The sequence below is a fragment of the Neomonachus schauinslandi genome, chromosome 2 (genome assembly GCF_002201575.2).
Source record: "Neomonachus schauinslandi chromosome 2, ASM220157v2, whole genome shotgun sequence".
In the NCBI taxonomy this organism is placed as follows: Eukaryota; Metazoa; Chordata; class Mammalia; order Carnivora; family Phocidae; genus Neomonachus; species Neomonachus schauinslandi.
In genome coordinates, this window is record NC_058404.1 from 173,899,486 (window position 1) to 173,912,854 (window position 13,369).

The 13,369-nt window shown below is 36.7% G+C and overlaps 1 protein-coding gene and 1 pseudogene across 1 annotated transcript in view; one reads left to right on the plus strand and one right to left on the minus strand.

Annotated features, from left to right (window-relative positions):
- The window catches only part of ARAP2 (ArfGAP with RhoGAP domain, ankyrin repeat and PH domain 2), a 169,065-nt gene that overhangs the window by 78,819 nt on the left and 76,877 nt on the right, over positions 1–13,369 (plus strand). Inside the window, exons 16-18 of the mRNA XM_044913011.1 lie at positions 1,736–1,838; positions 2,588–2,786; positions 2,977–3,040. Coding sequence (XP_044768946.1) covers positions 1,736–1,838; positions 2,588–2,786; positions 2,977–3,040 — 366 coding nt within the window. The remainder of the gene's footprint in view (positions 1–1,735; positions 1,839–2,587; positions 2,787–2,976; positions 3,041–13,369) is intronic.
- LOC123324095 lies at positions 1,841–2,022 on the minus strand (annotated as a pseudogene).

The window sequence follows — 13,369 nt, forward strand, 5'->3', positions numbered from 1 at the left end:
AATATAGTTGGCTCAAAGAATGGTTTAATAAATTTTTTGTGAGGACTTTTAAAACCAAACCATCTAATATACTTGGTATGAAAGTTACATTTTGTAATGTAATTAATGAAAAACTATAAATATTAAAATCTGCATAAATCAGTTTTGTAGAAACATATTTGAATATAAATTTTATGAGAATGGAAAGAGATTTGCAAAACTTTGCCATTTACATAAAATTACATGTACCATAGTATCATTAGTATACCATGACTAGTATATCCTAGTTAAAGTGACTTTGTTTTTTAGTAAATCAACAAAACTGATCATTAGTGATTTTGTTTTTGTTTTAATCTTAGTAGTGCTTTTATTCCAAATGAATAATTAATGTGGCTTACTGTGGAATATTAAAATAAATGCATTCCTAGTATTCAGTTGCTTACTTAGTAAATAAAATATAATTTAAAATAATATTAGTTTATGTCAGCATGTAATCATTCAGAAATAAAATATTCTTGATAGAATGTTCCTGATACAAGTAGACATGCAGGAGAAACCATCTACAGTGAAATAAGGTTAAAAATAACTATCGCAGCCATCCTCTGAGTCTCCTTAAATAGCACTTTATAGAGTTTAGACTCAGTAATGTAGGCAGTGAGGAGTTACATAGATTTGTATTTGAGGAAGAAAGCTGGCTGAAGTGGTGAGAGAGAGGTGGGAGGAAGAGAGACCACAATTACTGAGAGTTTACCTAGAGGAAGAGATCGTTAAAAAGAGAAAAACAAAAAACAGTGAGTTGAGAGAATTTTATGATTGAACTAGTAAGAAATACTCTCTTGACTGGATGAAGAGCTGCTGTTAAGAAGAAGAAATTAGGGGCGCCTGGGTGGCTCAGTCGTTAAGCGTCTGCCTTCGGCTCAGGTCATGATCCCAGGGTCCTGAAATGGAGCCCCACATCAGGCTCCCTGCTCTGTGGGAAGCCTGCTTCTCCCTCTCCCTCTGCCCCTGCTTGTGTTCCCTCTCTTGCTGTCTCTCTCTCAGTCAAATAAATAAAATCTTTAAAAAAAGAAGAAATTAAACCCCAGGATTTTGAGCTTGTTGATAAAGTAGATGGTGATGCCTCTAAATTGAAACATGAGGCAAATATAAGCAGTATGGGATAAAAAAAAGAGGAATAAGAAAGATGACTCTATAGGGTATTTTGAGATTTTTTTAGGTAACAGCAGCAACGTACTTCACACATTCCAGGAAATAGTTGGAGCTGTGGATGAGGTCCCCAGGGAAGAATTCAGGACCTGGGATGTTACTCTAATTTTATCTGCAGTAAGGAAATAAAAGTTTGGGATAAGATGAGATAATGGGTGGAAGATTTGTGAAGTAAGACAGGAAGAGGGCTGATTACGGAATGGTTGGACAGTGTTTGCTTTAAACAGAGTGTCAAGATGGCCTGGTCTGAGAGGGAAGAGGAGACCAAAGAGAGCCCTTTGCCACATCAGTCAACTAATGAATGTCCAGGGCATTAACACAGTCATGCAGTAGAGTGATTAAGTAATCAGAAGAATATTCCTTTTGTCTGATCCAGTGTATTCCATTTATTCAAATGATTTAAAATATAAATTGTTGGGAAAATATGATAGATTTCAAAGCATTATCCAATTTTCAAAGGGAATTTAATTAAAAACTTGATTTTTGTGTTATTTGTTTCCATAAGAGCCAAACAGAAACAGTGGTATCTTTTTATTCATGTGTGCTACAGGCCCATCTTTGCCTTTGAGATCTATTTACCCTCAGAACGTGCGTTTTTATTTGGAGCTGAAACATCTCAAGCTCAAAGAAAATGGACAGAGGCAATAGCCAAGGTATTTAAATATTGCATATTTACCCTAAGTCCAGAGAATATTCTTAACTTGGGATCTATGGTTGAGCTTCAGAGATCCATAAAAATTTTACACAAGATTCTGGGAAAAATGTCCATACTTCAATTAGCAATAATCGCGCCTCGGATGAACCTCATTGGCTACGATACTGCCACTGCGCAAAGCTAAAAAAAATGTCCATACTTCATTAAGTTTTCAAAGGTTATAGTCAAAAGAGATTAAGAGTTTCCATCCTAGAACCTTAAGCTGAGAAACAACAACAAAAAAAGAAATAATGTAGGACCTTGGAGGAGTCATTCTTCGAATGCAGCCATGTTATGATGATTAAGATCTTTTCACTATTGTGAAGTCATTTCTATGTATGTCTCTTCATAGGTAGATGTGTTATTCATGGTACACACAAAGGGGAAAGGAACAGATTCAGTGAAAGATACAAATGGAGACAAACGTTTTGAAAAATGCCACAAATCAGCATAGATGATGTCTTCCCATTTCAATTCTATATATATCAAAAAAAGTGGTTTAAGATGCTGCCATTTGAAAATGCATTATAGCTGTGCAGTTTTAAGACTGATAGCAAGTTTAAATAATTGTTTTGAAATTTGGGTTACTTCTAAATTTTTAAGGTAGAGAAACTATTTTTGTTTTTCTACCTTCCCTCGAGTCCGTAGGTAGGGAAGGGATTTCCTATTTGCACTGTCTTTATTACTTTTCTGTATTTGTTTTAACAGCATTTTGTTCCCTTTGTTGCTGAAAACTTAACAGAAGCTGACTATGATTTGATTGGTCAACTCTACTACAAAGACTGCCATGCCCTGGACCAGTGGAGAAAAGGCTGGTTTTCTATGGAAAAGTCTAGTTTGCGTTTTTGTCTTCAAATGCAAGAAGTTCAGGAAGATAGAATGCACTTAAGAAGACTGCAGGAGCTAAGTAAGATTTTTTTTCCTCTTTCATCTTATATTTTGGATGCGATTCTTTATAGCATATGATAATAGTAGCTTTTACATAAAATTATGATGCCTTATTTCCAAACATGACTAAGTATTAATAATTGTGTCTTTATGGGTATTTGGTGTCTTGTTTTAAATGATGGATTCATGCTTTTCTCCTTTTTCTCCAGCAATCAGCACAGTGGTTCAAAATGGGGAAAAAATGGATGTCTTGCTCTTGGTAGAAAAAGGGAGGTAAGTGCATTTTTGCTTTTTACTCTTTATTGCAATAATTCTAGGGAGTAGGGTGTTTTGGTTATCTTGAGGGAGAAGCCACTATTTTATAGCCTGTTGGAAGTTTTCTGAAGTGTGTGTATATGTATGTCTATACACGTACACACACACACAAACACACTCTCACTCTTCAATAGAAAGAATACACCAATAAAGCTTGCATATTTTTATATTTGTATGGGTGATCAATGTTACATTTGTCATCAGTGTGATCAATTATTATACTTCTCTGTAGACTTAGATTCCTTTGGGACATTCACATTTAAATATTTGGAAGCACTTTGGCAGTTGTATAAATATGTTTTCAGTGTAGGTATACGATAAATATAAATAATATCCTGAATTACCTATGCATGTGAGTCATGTAAAAATAAAACTTGATTTCTTGAATTTATTCACTTTTTCAACAAATATTAAACACTGCTTTGTACCAGATGCTGTTATAGGTATTGGGCATACAGTTCGTATGTAAAATAAAAATTTTACACAAGATTCTGGGAAAAATGTCCATGTGTTTTTGGACACATGGTTTATGCCTCATGAAACATGTGCATTAGTGGTAGAAACAGAATATACACAGACAAAAAAATAGTTACATAGTATCATGTCCATCAGTTTTAAATTCTTGAAGAATAAGGTGAAGAGAGAGAGCCTGATGGAGCAGTATTCTGTTTTAGATAGGGTGGTAAGAGAGGGTATCTTTGATTAGAGATGTGCCTAAGGTGAAGAAGCAAACCATGGAACCGTCTGAATAGAGTGTTCCAGGTATAAGGTCAAGGATATTTTGAAGACCCTAACAGTGTGCTGTATTTAGCATGTTCACGATCTGCAGGCGAGCTGCTGTTGGTTGGGAGATTCGAATGAGTTTGAGGGTGGAAAGAAATTATTTCAGAGATCTCTGGGCCTTATCATATAGAGCCTTACAGGTAATAATATGTAAAGATGTGAATTTTATTCTAAGCCGGATGGGAAGCTGCTCATTTTGAGAGTCAGGAAGTGGAATGATCTGACTTTGGTGTTTAAAGGACTACTCTGACTCCAGATGAATAAGCCTTTGGGGTACAAGAGTGAAAATGAGTGTCCAGTTAGGATGCTGTTACAGAGGCCGGGCAAGGGATGGCAGACATAGTAAAACAGTGTTGAGTGATTGGAGCCATTGTGAAGGCAGAGGCCAGAGGGTTTGTTGATGGATCAGGTGAGTGTAAGAATTAAGGGTTACCCCAAGATTTTGGCCTGAGCAAGTACATTAATGATAATGTTCTTTTTTTCCAGATAACAAATACAGGACAGTAGAATTAGGATATTAGTAAGTTTAGGGTAGTAGATCAAGAATTTGGTATTGAAAATGGTAACCTTGAGATGTCTATTTGACAGCGAAGTGGAGTTGGTGAGTGGACATGTGGATATACAAGTCTGGAATTAAGTGGAGAGGTTGCAACTGGAGATAGAGATTTGAGAGTCATCAGCACACTGATGTTAATTTAGCCAACGAACTGGATGGATTCACCTAGACGAAGAGTATAGACAGAAAACAGACTTGAAGATGAGCCTCTGGGATTCCAATAATTAGAGATCAAGAAGAGGGGGATGATCCAGAAAGAGAGCCTAGGAAGGAGCCCCTAAGGGTCATATCACAACGTTTAGGTATAGCCTCTTGAACAAACTTTTTTTTTCTATTTTTTATCGTTCCTTAATTATAGTGATATAGTATGTTTAGCTCTACAAGAGTACAAGATAATTTGCAAAAACATCTATTATATAAAAATATAGCTAAATTAGCTTTCCCTTTGGTTATTTTCTTTGCTGGTGACATGAATAATGACTTTCAACAGTTGTCTAACCTGTCTTTTCTTCAGTTTCATGGGAGGACATCAACAGCTTTAGACAGCAAGCATATTGCGGATTAGATATTTATGTCAGAGGGTGTCTTTTAATTTACAGGCATAATTAGTATTCTGTGTTTTTACTTGTTTATTTCTGGGATTATAATGATTCATGATACTTGAGATTCCGATTTTTGGTACCAGGTGATGGTTACACTGTACTTTCAGAGTACTGTTCATTATATGTTCACAAGTAACAACGAGATAGCATTATGTTGAGATAGTTTTATATCGTTAAAGTACTAGCAGAATGCAGTTTTTACAGTCATCTATTCGTATTTATGGAATGCCTGTTGGCCTCCTACCATAATGGCAGGAAAAAAGTTGGTCAGCAGTACAGACTTGGAGTCTGAACTCCCAGAATTTATGTTTTTAAACAAATAAACCAACAGCAACTTGTTAAATTTATTGCATTTATCATTTATATTATCAGGTTACTATAGCCAAAGTGTTTTTTTGTTTTGTTTTGTTTTTACCATTTTCAGGCTAAGAAGGATTTGACCAGTGATACATTGGTTTTAATTAAAATGTTGCAAACATGGATTAAAATGTAGCAAACAGGGGTTGGAATTATTCTAATCAATTTGATGACTTTTTATTTAATGCTTATTGCATGCAGTGCACTCACTCATGAATGCAAAATAGGGAAGCCAGAAGACAAAATGTGTTGTTATTTTGTAACATCTTGACCTTTTCACTGGACTACAGCCATCAGTAGGTGAACTCAGATACACTCCGAGTTCATAGAATAGTTGAAAACTGATGGAATTGCAAAATAATGGTCAGAGCTGCTTTAATAGTGTTTTTGATAATTTCAAAAATTTTATCTACATGTGTTATTAACAAGTCATATTGCAAGCATTTTTACTAAAGTGAAGCACAGGGAATGTGTCAGAGACCTACAGGGACAAATATATAACCAGGTTATTTTCCTAAATCTGTTTGAACAGCTACCATACAAAATGTACCATTTGAAAACGACTATTTCTCACATGCTTACATCCTGCTTTTCCTTGCTTTTGCTGTGTTCTCCAAATCAGTGATGTTCTGACCATAACAAGAATACAATGATGAGAATGTGTATAGAACTCACTGTATCAGGCACTGTTTCAAGCACTTTAACAGCCTTCTAGTGCCTATGTGATGTTGAGGAGGATAATCTCGTACCTCTAAGGTAAATTTCACCAGCAACAAGGGGTTTATTTGGGAACAGAATTGCAATTAGGACAAGCACGCTGCAATGAAAGCATAGGCAAGTCTGGAGAACAAAAGAAAAGGAGTAGTCTTTGGGAACTTGTTGGGGGCTTTTATAAACAAAAAGTCTTGTGGAGTAAAACTGGCAATTTATAGTGGCTCTTCATTGGCTGAGTTGTGACGGTTTCTCACTGGCTGGGCAATTGCTGGGAAGGAGAAGCCTTTCTTCCTCCTGCCTGAGTGGTAAAGAAATATTTGTAGTATGGACTTCCAAGATTCCCTTCCTGTTGGGTCTGCAATTAACTAACTAGTGGTTGTGCTTGAGAGCTCCCCCTTCTGGCCTCTTGACTCCATTCTAAACAAGATTTTCTTTTATTATAAATTTTCACAAATCCATTTTGAAATCAAGTGAGGTCAATTTGTAACTTAACAACCTAAAGATTCTTTCCTTTTTGAAACAAGAATTAAGGGGCACCTGGGTGGCTCAGTCAGTTAAGCCCAGGTCCTCGGATCAAGTCCTGCATCGGGCTCTCTGCTCAATGGGGAGAGTGCTTCTCCCTCTCCCTCTACTTGCTGCTCCCCCTGCTTGTGCTCTCTCTCTCTCTCTCCCCCTCTTTCTCTCTGTCATAAATAAATAAATAAAATCTTTAAAAAAATAAAACAAGAATTAAGTTTAACTTACCGACACCAAGTCATTCTCAAGAATTAAGTCAACAAATGTACCAGGATCCTGGATAAACGATATAAGTTATCAGAATTTAAAATTTTGGCATTTTATGAGAAACTTTTATTAGAAAAAATCATTTTGTTAGAAAATATTTTGTTAGAAAAAAATATATATCTCCATATAATTCTTACCTAATTAAAGAGAGAGCAGAAAGAAGGGAGGTTAGAAGTGTGAATAGTTAAGAATGTGCCTGGGAGATTATGAGTGCACTAGATGATAAACCCTGACAGAACATGTACTGGCAATGGCACCTTGTGTGGGGCAAAGTAGGCTCTCATATTTATATATCTATGTATTTATATACATAGACACACATGTGTATGTATATATGTGTGTGTATTTATGTATGTATGTGTTATGTGAATAAATCAGCTTCAAATAGGGAATAATGGTAAGAGAGCAGGTTTGAGAGGGAGCTTGGGAAATAAGGAGTTTGATTTTAGATGTGTTGAACATGAGTTGCTTATAAACACCTAAGGACAAAGTTCTAGGAGGAAGTTGTATTTATAGATCTGGAGTTCATGTAAAGGTTAATGGGGTGGAGTTACAGGTTTTGGAGTTACCCATATATAGAAGGAAGGACAGGAAGTCACTTAGGAAGAGTCTATAGAGTAAGAAGGGAAGAATTAGTGTGTTGCAGCCTTGATGAATACACATCATTTTAGAGGCCAGATAATTGTCAGGGCGGAGTAGCTGCCTTGAGTTGTTAAGCTAGTTTATCCAGAAAGTGAGGCAAGAAACCAAGAGTGGGGTTATAAAACCCAGGGAGAGAGAGTATTACAAGAAGGCAGGAACAGTCAGAACTGTTAGGTGCTGCCTGATGAGGGCAGATACTTCCTGGGATAATTGATGCGGAGTCCATCTGGTGACTTTGAAGCGAGCAGAAGTGATAAAGCAGAAACTGGATTAGATTAAGCCTGGGAATTGAGTAACTTGAAACAGCTGGTGACGAGTTTGGCAAGGATGTCTGGAGGTTAATAGGATTCTCGAGGTAGAAGGGATTTGTCCCAGGAAGGGTATGTGTGTGCAGTTTGTTTTAGATGGTTTGAACTTGTGCAAGTTTAAATTCTGATGGAAGGAGACACAAAAAGGGAGATACTGAAGGTATAAGAGAGAGGACAAGAAGAGAGCAAGGTCCCTCGATTGTAACCAGAAGAAAAGAGGAATTGATGGATGGTTTTGGATGTTGGAAACTTTCTAGATCTCGTGGGTGGAATGTTGAGAAAGATACCGAGTCTGATGGTTTTCAGTTGCTTTGTAAACTAGAAGATGAGGACGACTCCTGAACTTTTTTGGCCTGGGTGACTTTACGATGGTTGTATCATTTACCGAGATAGGGAATGTGTGCTCCTCTCTCGGTACTCAAACAAGGCCAGTTAATTATAGCTGTGATTGCTTAATGAGCTGTTTTAATACCATATCAAAAGAAGAGAATTTCACTGCATTGCCCTCTTTTTCATCTCTTTTTTCATCTCTTAGCCTCCTGGGAAATAATGACTGTAAGCTAAAGTAGACTGTTAGACTTGTCAATGACAGATAAAATTGTGGCTTTAGGAAATAGAACAACTTCCAGTTATTCATGTTGATGGCATATAGAGATATTGTGAATAATTGGAAGAGAGAGAAGCCAACCAGCTCTAAGTTTAACCTTTGTTTCTTTTTCCTAGTGATGTCTTGAACCAGAACTGCAAATCATAAATAAATTTAATAAATTAATTTCACATCTTTTCCCTCACCTTGTCTACCTTTGATTAAAGTGCTAAAATATATTAATATTTCTTTTTTTTTTAAAGATTTTATTTATTTATTTGACAGAGAGAGACACAGCGAGAGAGGGAACACAAGCAGGGGGAGTGGGAGAGGGAGAAGCAGGCTTCCTGCCGAGCAGGGAGCCCGATGCGGGGCTCGATCCCAGGATCCTGGGATCATGACCTGAGCCGAAGGCAGACGCTTAACGACTGAGCCACCCAGGCGCCCGCTAAAATATATTAATATTTCTTAAAGCCGAGGAGGAGAAAGAACCCCCTGAACTGGAAAAGTTCATAAAATTGATAATCCTCCACTGAATATAGTCACTATTTAGATATAGATTTTAATCTTCATGGTGATTTTCTCTATGTGCATAGCATGAGGGTCTTTAGACAGAAAAATATTACAATAATATTTTGCACACACAGAACATTTTTGCTTTAAAAAGCTCTAAACAGAAGGTGTTCCAGATGGTGTCGCTTTAATGTGTATTCTTTGTATACTTTAAAAATTATTATTTTGGAAAATAAAGCTTTCTTGATTACACTTTAGGGTTTCTGGCATGCTATTTGGTGCTATTTGGTGCTATTACTGGGACTTAGATTTTGCTTTTCTTTTATGCCTTAGTTAGGATTTCTTTGTGTGAAAAAAATAGTGTTTTTGAATATCTATTGTTAGTGAGTGTTCTGGACCATGAGGTCAGAAGGCATTTTCCTGGATGGTAGGTTATATATTCACTTTAACTAGAATGTTCAAAACATCCTCTTCTTAAAATTTGAAAACTATTTCTGCACTTTAGCCTGCACACTCTGTATATCTTTTTCTGATGAATAAGCTGCTCTGTTCACAATCTTCACTTTCTATAGCTACATGCCCATTTGTCAAAGACACCTATTATTAAGCTTTTGCTGAAAGGTTGTTGGTTATAATGAATACAATATGAATAACTCAGATATGTTATCAGAAACAGAAAAGACTGGCATTTTTTTTGTTTTGTTTTTAGTGGGTGTGTGTTTGTTTTTTAAGATTGGTTGACCTATAGTAAAGCATAATACACTTAATGGCTCCCAAGCCTGGCTGCATTCAGCTTTAATTGCAAATTCCAGACATAAAGAAGCTAACACTGGAGAGTAAACACTTCATCAGTACATTCCACAATTATGGGACAGACTACGTTTCTCAATTTGGGAGATTAACGCCCTGAGTTTAAGATTCTTATTTTAGATCAATTTATTACATATGGTGTTTTTTTCCCTCTTGAATTGTATTTTGTAGCAGCTGATGTGTTAGCAATACTCTGGAGGGTGAATTATCTTAAAGTGGTTTCTAAATTGTGCATGTAATTGCAAATTAAATAGTAGCCGATTGCCCACAATATCAGCTTGACTGCTTTTGTAACTTTCTGATGATTTAAGTCATAGAGATAGTTTAATCTGAATGTTGCCAAGACAAACAAGAGATTCTCTTCTCTCACCGCCTCCACAGGTTTTGCAAAAAGAGAGGGACTATTCAAACTTATAAAGTGATTTTTTGTTAGATAGAATTATAATAAGGGGAATGCATGACCATTTAACATAAGGTAGATTTTTTTTAAAGATTTTATTTATTTATTCATAAGAGACAGAGAGAGAGAGAGAGAGAGAGAGGCAGAGGGAGAAGCAGGCTCCCTGCTGAGCAGGGAGCCCAATGCAGGACTCGATTCCAGGAACCTGGGATCATGACCTGAGCTGAAGGCAGACACTTAACCATCTGAGCCACCCAGGTGCCCAACACAAGGTAAATTTTAAAGTATATATGATTTGCTTCCAAAGTTTCTCTTACTCAGTTTAAAGCACCATCCAAATGCTAGAATGTAAGCTTATGAACAAGTAAATGTGATATTATCTGAATATGAAAGAATGAGAAGATTGCTTCTCAATAAGTAGGAGCAGGATAATTTTTTTTTTTTTTTAAGAGTAGCGTATTTAACTGGATCTGGAATTTTAGGTAGGATTTCAATAGGAAAAAAAAAAGAGGGGGCTAAGAGACTAAAGTATTCAGGAGGTGGAAACAATAGATTCAGAGGAATAGGAAGGCTAGGGAACAATGTCAGTGCAAATTGGCCTTGACCTTGAGTTCCTGAGGAGGAAGCATGATCCATTGAACCTGGAACCATATTAGTATTATCAGTTAAATGTAATTAATAGTTTGTCTTGTTCTGGAAAAGGATTGCAGGTTCTTTACAAGGGTACAGAAGATGCAGTTTTTTGAAAGATTTTTTAAAACTTAAAAAAAAATACTGTTGTTAACAGGGTGAATTTGGATTTATTCTGCAGCCAGTGGAACGCCATTAAAGGTTTTAAACAGACCTGAAACAAGGCTGGTTCTTCCTTTCCTATATGTGATTGCCTAATAGTGTGCAGAGATGAGATTGTAAAATGGAGCCTTTGCCTTCCTGGGGAGTTAGGTGTTTTGACACTTCTTACTGAACTGTTGGCTTCAGATGAAACAAGATACTTAGAATAGTATTTCTTTCTGCATTTTTGTGACAAAGTCTCTGCATCTGCAGATTTTCTTCACAATTGTTTGTTTGCTTCTGGCTAAACTTCTATCCTTATGCAGCGAACTCTTATCTGAAGGTGTGGGGGAAAAATGCTGTATTTCTATAAATTGAGAGTGATTTATGGTTGCAGTGACTAAAGAAAATGTGCCAGACTCCCATTTCTGACCATGAAGAAATAACTGGCATGGAACATGCCCTCCCATTTCAAACAACTAGAAAGCTGGACAAAATATATGAAACTATTTTCAGACTCTGGGACAATAGGCATTCCAGGATTGTGATTATGAAGAGAAGAGAAACAAACGAAGTAAGATTTAAGATCACCTTGTCTCTCTACCTGCAGGCCCTTTTCAGTCCGTGGCACAGGGAGAGGGAAGACCGAAGCAGAATGTGGTGGTTTTGCTACATTGCAAAGGTAGATATAGGAGTTTGGGGAATCTGAAGTAGCTAAAATTTTCCAGAGAGAGTATGAGAACAGAGGTTAATATGTAGAAGAGAGTTTTGGAAGTCTTCATAGCAGTTTCCTTTTCAGCTGTGGCTCAGTACTAATCTGGATATTTGTCGATGAGATTCCCAGAGGATGGGCCATGGTACTGTGAGTTGAACAATGCCCAGAACTTAGATGATACTGGAGTGCGGTCACATTCCATCCAGCTAGGTGAGACCTCATTAAACATACAGGGCATTGGCAGAGACCCCAAAGGTAACACCATTGATTTAAGGCTAAACTAGCCCTAGGGTAAAGGTAGACTTATTTTTACCTTATTACTAAGCTTAAAAACAGACCTCCAGCCTAGATGTCCATTGACAGATGAATGGATAAAGAAGATGTGGTACACACACACACACACACACACACACACACACACACAATGGAATATTATGCAGCCATCAAAAAAAAAAAGAAATCTAGCCATTTGCAATGACGTGGATGGAGCTAGAGGGTATTATGCTAAGCGAAATAAGTCAATCAGAGAAAGACATCATATGATCTCACTGATACGAGAAATTTGAGAAACAAGACAAGAGGATCATAGGGGAAGGGAGGGAAAAATGAAACAAGACGAAACCAGAGAGGGAGACAAACGATAAGAGACTTAATCTCAGGAAACAAACTGAGGGTTGCTGGAGTGGAGTGGGGTGGGAGGGATGGGGTGGCTGGTGATGGACATTGGGGAGGGTATGTGCTATGGTGAGTGCTGTGAATTGTGTAAGACTGATGAACCACAAATCTGTACCTCTGAAACAAATAATATATATTAATAAAAAAAAATATCTTTGCAAATCGGAGGAAAAAAACAGACTTCCAAAGGACCCCAGTGCTCCACAAGTAATTTAGTTGCCAGGTGTCAAACAGGCAAATGATGCCAAAATAAACATCAACTCTCTCTAAAAGAAGACAGCAGTCCTGACACTCAGCACTCATAATGTCTAGCGTATGATTGAAATTACTAGTGTTGTGAAAAAGCTGCAAATCAGTTCACAGAAACAGAACCAGAAATGAGAAGGATAATGGAATTAGCAAAGACCCTAAATTGGGATTATTAAATATTATAAATGTGTTCAAAGATGTAAAAGAAAACATAAACATAATGAGGAAAAATGGATAATTAAAAAAAGAACCAAATGGAATTTCTAAACCTGAGCAATACACTCTCTGTAAAGAAAACTTCACCATCAGCTTAATGCCATAGTAGATTCTACATAAAAAAGAGATCAGTGACCTTGAAAGATGAATAACCTTGAAAGCATGACACTAGGAGCTATCAAAACACAAGCGTGGAGAGGAAAAAGACTAAATAAAATCAACAGAGCCTCAGTGACCAGTGGGGCAATATCAAGTTAATTAGAATCCCAAAATGAGAGAAGAGAAAGAAGTAAACAAATCTTTGAAGAATTATGGGCAAATCTTATATGAAATTGATAAAAACTGTTAACCCACATATGTACTAAGATCAGCATACCTCAAGCATGATAATCAAATTGCTGAAAACCATTTTGAGAGAAAAAAAATTAAGTACCAAGAGAAAAAAGACATTAAATATAGGGGACAAATATGAGAGTGTCTTGTCACAAACACTGCAAGCCAGAAGATAGTATATTGAAATCTTTTCAAGTGCTGGAGAAAAACAAACAAAACAACAACAACAACAACAAACTCACAAAATAAGCAGACCAGCAGCTGTTAACCTAAA